Below are 10,375 nucleotides of genomic sequence, written 5' to 3'. Positions count from 1 at the left end.
AAAACATTTAAATGGCTCCAAACATGCCGGTCGGGCTTAATCCACATCTCCTGAATCCCAGATATCTCCGACTGATTTCACAAGACGTTGCCTCCATTTTCTAAGCCAAAATCTTGGTGCCGTTAAGCTAAAAGTGTTAGCGTGCACCCTCTGAAGTGGGAGAACAAGTAAAAATGATCATCTCTTAGGATTAAGCCGGACAAGCTGTATGTTTTTACAGTTGTTGTTTACGTCCTCATCTACTTCAGTTGTTAAGGCGAATGTTGCAAAGATGTTTTAAGATTTTCCATCGTTATAAATGATAGTAAATAACTGAATTTTGATTTTTAGCTAGCTTGTAAACGGGACAGAGTTGAAGCTAAAGTGCTGGATATTTTCCTTAGGAGTTATTTCAGACCAAAAACCGAGAAAAAGGCCAAGTGGATGGAAACAAGCATGTTACATATTTACATACAGACAAATATTACTGATTTAAAGCCAGGTTCAGGGGGTTTTAAGTCAGGAAAAGTCTGAAAAATATATATATTCTCTCTCTCTCTCTGTATGTGTGTGTGTGTGTGTGTGTGTGTGTGTATATATATATATGTATATATATATATATATATATATATATAGTAATATTCCCAGTGCTACTTTACAAAATGACATTCTAGACACACACAGTACATGTTATAAGAACATTTTAATCTTTATTCACAGATCACATTTACAACTGATAGTGTATGCTGATAACTTATTAACAGAACTGCATTTGGGTGTATTTTATACATTCACATACGGTATCAAATGGATATATACAGACAGATCAATATTATATTAGCGGAAAATGTCAGTACTGATCCTGATTATTCTAAGGCTAAGAAAAGCCATTCCTGTGCGTACACGAGTGCCTCTGATCAACACACTCAAGTAGATCCATGACAGCATGAAGTCGGACAAAAGTATTTGCTGCACACACTGTACACATTTTGACACATTATGATGATAATAAACGGATGTATAAATAGATATAAACATGGGCCTTTAAAAAGTGTCAGTCTAATATACCTTCGTTTCCTGTAAAGTCCATCTCTTACGTTACTGCACTTTTTTGTCCTTGTCGGCCACCACTTCTGTCAGGTCCTCGGGTCGCATGGATTTTACTTTGGCCTCCATCTCTGTGACTCTCTGCTTCATCCTCGTCTGGCTGGAGGTCAGCTCCGCCATCAGCTTGGCGAACTGGACCTGCATGCCATCCAGGTTGCCCTGCAGTTTGACGATCTTCTCCTCTACGTCTTTGGGGTCGGCGCCGGCGTTGGCGATCGCTTCGTCGATCAGGTTGTCCTTCATCAGGATGGCTTTCCCCTTCTCCTCCAGAGCTTTTTTGGCATCCGGGTACTCAGTGAGAGCTTCCATCAAGTCGTCCTTGGACAGGGCGAAGAGATCAGAGTAGCCCACGCTTCTGATGTTGGCTGTTCGCCTGTTGCCTGCTTTACTGCCCTTGATACCCAAGATACTGATTTCCCCAAAGTATGCGCCGTCGCTGAGCACCACAAACTGAGTGACTCCATCATCAGCCACCACAGCTAGCTTACCCTCCTTGATGATGTACATCTCCCTGCCAATATCCCCCTTCTTACAGATGTAATCTCCAGGACTGAACACTTGCGGCTGCAGCTTTAGCACCAACTCAATCAGCAGTCCGGCTTCACAATCTTGGAAGATACGCACTTTTTTCAGCGTATCCAAATGGACGTTGATGGCGATCTCAGCCCTGAGCTTGTCCGGAAGGTTCTTCAACACTTCCTTCTCGTCGCAGGTCTTCTTCTCGGTCCACAGGTAGTCGAACCACTTGATGACTCTGGCCTCCAGGTCTTTGGTGACCTTTCGAAACTGCATGTACTGCTTGATGGAGTCGATCTTCGCCTGGAACTCTGCACGCGAGGCGTTCATGTTGGAGATCATGGCACCGACGTTACCGACAATACTAGCAAAGATCAGCACACCAGTGAGGAAGTCGGAAATGACAAAGAGGAATTCAATATCCCTGACTGGTGGAGGCGTCTCTCCGATGGTGGTGAGGGTCAGTGTGGACCAATACAGGGAGTAGATGTACTTTCTGGCCAAGCGGCCGTGCTCCGGGTGGCTGATGTTGGGATAAACCCACGTGTCAGTTCCAAAACCGATGGTCTTCGAAATGGCAAAGAACATACAAGCATTCCAGTGAATAATAATGAGGATGTAAAGCACGAGATTGCTGATACGGAACATGTTGGGGAAGCTGGTTCTGGTTTCAGTCCGCTCGAAGAACTCAAAGAGCCTCGAGATTTTGCAAAGACGGTTAAATCTGAACTCCGGGTTGTTTAATCCGAATTTCAAAAACAGCAGATCGGTGGGTATCATCGAGATCATGTCGTATTTGAACTGCGACGTCGTTCTGTATTTACTCCTCAGTTTTCCAGCATCTTTCACCAGCAGACCTTGTTCCAGATAACCTGAGAGGGTGAACAGGAAATTAGGAGCCAAATCCAAAACTTAAACCGAAACAAATAAGTGTGCAAGTTCTGTCTTGAGAATCTGACCTGTTCTCGATCTGACAAATGTGTCTGCGTAGTAGATCAAGTCCGAGGTGTAGTCCAAGACTATCCACAGTTTTGTATACGTGTCTTGGAGTTCGTTAAAACAGGATCTGGAAGACAAGAACAGCGCGCGTTAAAAATGTGTGAATGTCCAACGAATTGGAAGTTTTAAAGGTTTTTAAAAAGTTAACAGACGATACCTCGTTACAATCATCATCAGGTTATAAAACACCGGGCCTGCGATGACGGTCAGCCATCTGTAGTACTGATCCGCGGCTGGATCCATAATCCAGATTTCCTTCCTGAAAACGACTCAACATTAGTTGCTGCAGAAGAATGTTTTGTTTTTTTTTAAACACAAAATATGACACATTTTCTTTAATCAACCTACCCAGGCCCAGTACTTACGGTGGCTCCTCTTTCTTTTTATCATCTTTCTTATCATCCTTCTTATCATCTTTCTTCTCGTCTTTCTTCTCGTCTTTCTTCTCGTCCTTCTTCTCGTCCTTCTTCTCCTCCTCCTTCTTGTCCCCGTCTTTCTTCTCCTCGTCTTTCTTCTCCTCATCTTTCTTCTCCTCCTTCTTCTCTTCTTTTTTGATTTCCTCTTTTTTGCTACGGACCACAAGTTTAGTTCTCTATGGTTGTTGAAGAATGGGGCGGTGGTGGTCTACGATGGGGCTCTCGGAGGGCTACTGGACTACATGAGGGAGGTCTAGCGGAGGATTCACACACATTCGAGGGTTTGTTGGAAGATCCAGTGCAGGTCACACATTTGTCCAGCAGATGGCAACACAACACAGGTGTGCCTCCAGGTCGTCTTTCAGTTTAACACGTCCCAACCACTATTATGTGTACTTCGTCTTCACAGAACCTGTTTATTTTACATCTAAATATTCCTGGGAGGTTAAATCAGTACAACCCGCATCAGAACTTGCAACACAAATCCTTCAGGCGAGCAAAGGGACGGAGGTTTTAGGAATACTGTCAAGGATTGGAGCACTGGGAGACGTGTTTCAAGGACTTCTGTGCTAAAAGCTACACTGTTTACTGCAGTATGTCATCTACATCATACACACAATACTACTGATGTCCAGCACAGTCTAATCACTGCTTCCTCTACGCCTGTTTACACAGATATTCACACACTTACTCGTCTGTGTTGTTGCAGTTATTCATGTTGTAAGCAGCTAGCGGCCACTTACTGGCGAGACATTGGAGAGAGATGGAGGACAAGATTTTTACACCACATTAAAGCTCTTTGTCTTTAAAGACCCACTGAAGTTACAAATACGTTTTTCAAGTTCTAATCCTGCAGGTGTCCCTCTGTTTATTAATCATTCATCTGGTCTTTTTTTTTTAGGCTAGGCTTCATGCTAAATGTAATTTTAAAAAATCAAGTTCGAGTATCTTTGTGTTTTTGTATTGTATAAAAATGTATCCAGTCAAATGTGTTTCAAGGTGACTAGCTAACATCGTACCTCATATAAAACTAGACTCGACCATTAGCTAGTGCTTAGTTAGCTGAGCATTATCAGAGTAGGAGGTATGTGTTTGCGTTTCAGCTAGCAAAAGTCTAATTTATTCATTTAGTTGTTGATCTCCTCCTGATCAAACTCTGTTCATTAGCTTTGTGAGGTTTGTTTTGCAGCCAACGGTCCTCACAGCTTCCTGTCCCTCCACAGTTCGTAGCACCAAGGCTAACCTGGAAGTTAGCATCGCCTCGTTTCCCTCGGCTAAAAGCCTCTGGGGTTTTTTTCCATTGCATTTTTAATTTAAGTTCGGCAGTCACCAGTTTCTGATACATGCACATTCTGCTCAGCAAGATAATCTTGATTTTTGAAGCTTAAACACAATCACCAGAAGTAAAAATCTAACATTAGGCTACACAAACCACATCCTGTTAGCATCCCATGTCACTGAACAGAAAATATTCAAGCTTGTGTTCACAACAGACTTTATTCCAGACATTTGAACTGAAACTCCATTCAAAAAGACCCACTGACCTCGAGATGAGGGAACTGGAGCTGCTTATCTCTAGATTTTAGGACTTATTCCTGTGGCTCTCTTCTCAAGCTAAAGATGCTCTATTTGACTTTTATGTCATATTCTAGTTTCATTCAGCTCAGTTTGACTCAACAAAGCTTCATAGAATTCACTGTAAACCTTTGAATGTAGATTATTGTCTTGTTCAGTGCTTTTGTTAAAAGTTTTTGCACACCGTAAGACTTTATCATTTAGTCTCAAGTTATTGTTTGTCGTGATCAGCTTCTTCATGGCCTAAATCTGTGTATGTACGAAAATGTACAAAAATGTTGTTGTCATTAGACTTGGACTGTGTGCGGGAGTTTTTTGTTGTTGAAACGTTTCATAAAAGAAGCCACTGTCACTGTCAGTCCATGACGTTAAACTCTGAGGCAGTGACCATCATCAGCGCTGTAACGCTGCCCAGTACTTACTTTCTCTTTCGGACCGTGTCGTTGAGGCCCACGGACTGGGCATTGCTCTCTCGACTGGAGACGTCTTTGAGCTCGGGGCCTCTGAAGCGCTCGAGGAAAGAGTCGTGTCTCTCTGTTTGGCGGTTCTCTCTGTGAGACGCCCAGTTCCACAGCATGAAGAAGAAATAAGAGAGCCTGGAGGGTTAGCGGGATGAAAAGGGAACAAGGTGACACCCGACTAGTCTAGGAACTAGTGACTATGACTCATATCGTCTGACATAATATGGAAATACCAGTGGTGGAGGAAGTACTCAGATCCTCTACTTGAGTAGAAGTACCAGTGAAATACTCTGTTACAGTAAAAGTCAGGGATCAGGGTCCTTTAAGGGTCACAGGATGTTTCTGAGGAGTCCTTAGATGATTAGCTGGAGAGGAAATAGTAACATTTCTGCATTTGTTTTTCAGACTTTGGACCAAATCTTTGCTTTTTTGTGAAATATTAAAAATTCAGATGTATGTTTTGGCCCTCTGACAGTTATTTAAATGTGCCAGATGTGTTTTGTTACAGGGTTAAAAAACTTTAAAGGCTGATAACGAACTGGTTATCTCCACCACAGAGGTTATGTCCCCCCCCCCCCCAAGGAGGTTATGTTATGTTGGTTTGTGAGCTGGATTACAGAAAATCTACTGAACAGATTTCCACTGGTCGCAGCCCAGAATAGACCCAGTTAACTTTTGAAGTTGATCCTGAAAAAGACACAGATCAAGGAATAGTTTTCTCACTCTCTTTAACGTCCAGAGATAGGGCACTTTTCTGCATTTTTTTAAGGGAATAATGAAGAATTAGACATATTTAGGTGGCTGGTGAGTTTTTATCTCAAGTTTTAATCTGAAATAAAACATGTACTCTCCACCACTGGTAAATACCAACTAAGAACTTTGAAGTCTGACCACATCAGTTTACCTGGCCATGGCCCCAGCACCTGTAAATGAGCCTCTGTGGGTCTCTGAGGACAGCGCCGTCTCACAGTTGTCCCCACAAAGAGAGTGAACCCTGGTGAGGAAAACACAGTGACAGGCTTAAAATCCCGCAGAGCAGTCACAGCAACAACTGGAGTACAATTTGAGAGTTTCAGTGACATCAGACCTGCTGTCCCCATTTTCAATGACAGCCAGCTCCTCATCGGGTGTGTTTGTGGACAACCGCTGTCTGGTTAAAAACGTCTTTTCACTGCAGACTTTTGCCATGTTGTCGTGTCCGGCTCTGCTGGCCTGGAGCACACACACATACGGAGAAAAAAACACAACATCAAGTCAGATTTTACAAGCCAGAAATCTAAGCAAACTCTTTCCCCTCATGAGCGCCGTGTTGTTGACGTGTTTACCGAACGCCACTTTTCACTCTCTGTCTCAGAGTAGCGCCTAAAAATACACCATTATTATGTCCTTAACACTAAACAGGATCAGCGGCCTCTCTCCCTCTCTCGCTGTGAACAGTCGGATGGTTTTTAAAATAACTAAGCTATGGCTTACAAGGAGACTGTCGTCGCTATCTTCAGTGGTGTATGCAGCAGGTTAAGTCCATTAGTTAGCCTCTTAAAGAACAGGTACGACCGTACGTGACGAGAACACCGACTCTCTTCGGTTCTCGGTACAAGTCTGGAGAAACAGCCAAGTTAGCCATGTGCTCCTGTAAGCTCTCTAGGAAGTGCATTAAAAAATATATATATTTTTATCCAGTGCAGATTGATTTTTAGGCTCTTGATCTCATTTAGAGCCACTTAAAACTTAGAAAAACCTGCTGTGCAAAGTCACGATTCTTTTTCGTTGTTGTTGCCTCAAATAATAGTCTTTTCTTGGTCGACTGGTAAATAATGACTCGCTGATCTCTGGGCAACACTGATGGTTGTAACACGTGCACACATGTAGATTAGTGCTAATACCAGGGAGTTAGCCAACCCCCCACTAAATCAAATTACACTGACATCCAGCAAGAAGCTGAGTGCTTGAAGGGTGACAAAAGGTGAAGCCAGCGCCGTGTCCGTACACTGAATGTGACTGACATGACCAGTGATTACGAACTGCTCAGAGAGAAAATTATATCAGAAATGTGGCCATTTTTAACTGTACAGGACAAAAAAAAAAATAACTTCTTCTGCAAAAACAGCATCAATGAGAGGAACAACTGGTGTTTCCTGCTCCTCTGCTGTGTGATTTAAATCTGTTTTGCCTTTATTTTCTACAATGATCTCACAGGCAGGATGAAATAATGAAATATTGAGATGCACCCCACTGCCTGCGTTCTCATTAAACATGCAGAATAAAGGGGTGTTGTTTTAAGTTATTTGGAAAATGTCTTAACCCCCCAGTGATTATACTGAACAGAAGTGGATGCACAAAACCTGAGCCTGACTCGTCATGACGATCAGGCGTCCTGAATGATCTGATTCAGCACACCGCAGGTACGCAGGGCAGGAAATGTAACTACATGTCACCGTGACACTTCCCTCGTTGATTACTAACATTAAGACGACTCATTTTTGTATTATAATTCCATTCTTTGTGTTATTATATACGATCTAATTGAACGTGCATGAAAAATGTGCCATTTCTTCCTACCACTGTAAAAGACGACACGTAGTAGATTAAAATCTCAACAATGACCAGTGCGTGAAAATAAGACGTTTTCACCGTCTGACTGGCTGAGTGTGTCCTCTGTAGCTGTTCAGTGGAATAAAACTAAAACTTGTGTTTGAGTGATTGATGCTTTTTTTGTTGTTGCTGTTCTTGGAGATTAGTTCTCAGCTTCACCCCGGTGTCAGGACTCAGTAAGAGGCTTGAGGCTTGCTGTGCTATGATGCTGTGGCACTGACACCCCCCTCAATACACCTCCCCCTCCCTTAATTCTTATTTATTGTAATTAAATCCAGGTATAAGTCTAAATTCACTCCTTGATTATTGATAGACTGGTTGTGTCCAACAAATGTTCATCTGTTAAATAAGCTGGTAGCTCTGCACTGTTGTTGGACACATGAAATAATGATAATAATAATAATATATTTATTCTGTATGGCGCTTTTCAGGGTACACAGAGACACTTTACAGGTTAATATCTTCTGCTGTTGATTCATATTACATTGGAATATCTTCTGCTTGTCATTTTGTGCCTTCTTCCATGACTATGATCTCTGTAAGATCTCAACAGGTGTTGTCTCTGTTGTTTATTTTTGTAATTCCACATTTTTAGCCATTTTCTATAACACTAAAGTGTTGGCAGCTTCAGTAGGAATTCATTCGAGCATCTTTCGACATTCAACCTGTTGCTGCGACAGTCCAGACAAAGTTGAAATTAATAATCCAGAAATCAACAGCTAATGTGGATGTATTATTCTGTAAAAATGCACGATATTAGTCCTAAAAATCTATTAAACAACCCAGGGAGGGAGAACAGCAGATGTATTGATCACTACAGTCTCTGCAGTCCTGCAGGCTGCGGACTGACCGCAGCAGCTCACCTGTTCTGAAGCTTCTTCACGCTGAGTTTCGTGATCCGACCAAACGAGCAGTTCCCCTCTGATCGCTTCTGTATATTCCCATCTTCACAACAACAACAACAACAACAAATAGATAAATTAAAAAAAATATGTAATAGATTTCCCCAGAGGAATATATCTCCGATCCTTTCGTCCTTCGCACGGAGCGTCACCAGAAATTATCCACCGCGTTTGTCCATCCTGTGATCTGGACGAGGAGAGGAGCGACTGACAGGTCCCAGATCAGATCAGACGGGAGGAGGGAGGAGAGCATCAGCTGCCATCAGCGTCCACAAGTCACAGACTGACACAGCTGACTGACACTGCACCTCTGTTTAGACACTCCACTGTTTATAATGAATGTAGAAAGGTATAAAATATGAACATGCTGATGGTTATTAGTGTTTATTCAGCAGGTAGATTTATTAGCCGGTGTTGGAATGTAACTTTATACATCTTCTCAGATACTGTAAAATATTTATTCACCATAAAAACGTACATTGGTAAACATTTGAACACTTTACTACATTTGTTTGCAGCTGTATTTAAAATGTATATGTAAAATGTTGTGCACAAAATCTAAATTAGCATATAAGATGTAGCACTTTGCTATCAGTTTAGCACAACACCAGCAGGTCTACAGGCTAAAAAGTTAAAAAATATCTTCACCTTGGAAAAGTCGCCCTACATGTCCATGTGTCGCTATAAAATAATCTGATAATGTTGTACCATTTTTCTTCAAAACAAGCAAATATGTAGCTTAATTTTACTTGACTGATTTCTTTACGCGGCGGCCATTTTATCTCATCTTCGCGCTCAACGCAAGGATAACGTTATGCTGCTGTGTTCCATGTTGCCGCTCACCTAAACGTAGAGAATCTGACAATCACCTGTTCCTGATTGATCAGCAACAAAAGAGGATTGATAGTGAAAATCTGGAGGGACACTGAGTCATATTTCAAGCTGAAACAACATGTTTGCTAACCCATTAGCTAACGTTAGCATTAAACCGCTTCCTCGCTAACATTACCATTGATTACAAACAGTGTGTTTTAACTGCCAGGCTTAGATAAATGTGTCAAAGATGTGTGTTGTAATTTAGTAATTGATTATAGTATAGTATGTTACAATATTATTGTCATGTTAGCTAGGGAGCGCTTCAGTGCTAACGTTAGCTGTTGTCTAACAATAGCTACTGCATTATTGATTATGAGGGGGGTTTTTTTACCTTGAAATATGGCTGGATGTCCCTCCAGATTTTGATCAACAGTTGTCTTTTAAGCGACTGATCAATCAGGAGGCAGTTGAATGATAACCTGTCAGATCCCCTGTGTGTACACAACTTGCAACCAGGAACACAGCAGCACAACATTTGACATCGAACTTCTTGTGAGAGGAAAATGGCCGCCATGTGAATATAGCCTACTGCATGAAATTTGCAGGGGGTGACAACAAAAGTAGTGCTGTAACTCTGCAAACAGACAATCTGTCACCCTGCTAATAAAAGAACAGTACATTTCATTACCAGCCTTTTGTCACTGACTCAAAATTAAACAACTGCAAACACCTGATGTTACTGTTGCAGCTAGCAGACGTTAGCTATCCGCAAGCTAACACAAAGCTAACACCTGTAATTCATTGCAGTGAAAATGAGGACTGGTGACGATTATATCTGTTTAACCATCAAAACATGCTTTTATGTATCTTGTGTCTATGTTCATTGCATTTCATTAATATTATTGAAATTACATAGTTGTGTTTACATAATTTAGGGTTGTTGGGGGATAAGTATCCATGACTGCACTCCCAGAAATCAAGAGAATACTGTTGTTAAGTATGCAAACGACAC

General features: G+C 41.7%; 1 protein-coding gene across 9 annotated transcripts; it reads right to left on the bottom strand.

The window, feature by feature from the left end:
• Positions 1 to 674: 674 nt before the first annotated feature.
• cnga3a (cyclic nucleotide gated channel subunit alpha 3a) lies at positions 675 to 9,945 on the bottom strand. 9 transcript variants are annotated; one of them, XM_037116011.1, is made up of 12 exons: positions 9,196 to 9,945; positions 8,700 to 8,873; positions 8,509 to 8,590; positions 6,141 to 6,265; positions 5,958 to 6,047; positions 5,015 to 5,188; positions 4,642 to 4,650; positions 3,709 to 3,759; positions 2,967 to 3,170; positions 2,759 to 2,860; positions 2,562 to 2,668; positions 675 to 2,474 (listed from the first exon to the last, which is right to left on the bottom strand). In XM_037116011.1, exons 4-12 carry the CDS (start codon positions 6,239 to 6,241, stop codon positions 1,078 to 1,080), a joined length of 2,235 nt encoding a protein of 744 aa, XP_036971906.1. In that variant the 5' UTR covers positions 6,242 to 6,265; positions 8,509 to 8,590; positions 8,700 to 8,873; positions 9,196 to 9,945; the 3' UTR covers positions 675 to 1,077. The 9 variants fall into 9 exon arrangements, with proteins under 9 accessions (XP_036971906.1, XP_036971899.1, XP_036971905.1 ...); XM_037116004.1 differs by lacking the exons at positions 2,967 to 3,170; positions 3,709 to 3,759; positions 4,642 to 4,650 and having other exon boundaries at positions 9,196 to 9,422; positions 9,755 to 9,942; XM_037116010.1 differs by lacking the exons at positions 2,967 to 3,170; positions 3,709 to 3,759; positions 4,642 to 4,650 and having other exon boundaries at positions 5,015 to 5,143; positions 9,196 to 9,943.
• Between the last annotated feature and the right edge of the window lie 430 nt (positions 9,946 to 10,375).

This window comes from Acanthopagrus latus, chromosome 11, assembly GCF_904848185.1.
Source record: "Acanthopagrus latus isolate v.2019 chromosome 11, fAcaLat1.1, whole genome shotgun sequence".
NCBI classification, from domain to species: Eukaryota; Metazoa; Chordata; class Actinopteri; order Spariformes; family Sparidae; genus Acanthopagrus; species Acanthopagrus latus.
Note: the sequence above shows the minus strand (reverse complement) of the source record. Positions and strands in the feature narration are given on the sequence as shown.

What these genes read in the sequence shown, in the direction of transcription:
- cnga3a (XM_037116011.1), bottom strand. Translation starts at nt 6,241, where the DNA reads ATGGCAAAAGTCTGCAGTGAAAAGACGTTTTTAACCAGACAGCGGTTG. An exon ending in ATTGAAAATGGGGACAGCAG is followed by an intron (nt 6,048 to 6,140) that starts GTCTGATGTCAC and finishes TTTCCTCACCAG; the next exon opens with GGTTCACTCTCTTTGTGGGG. An exon ending in AAAAAGAAAGAGGAGCCACC is followed by an intron (nt 2,861 to 2,966) that starts GTAAGTACTGGG and finishes AGTCGTTTTCAG; the next exon opens with GAAGGAAATCTGGATTATGG.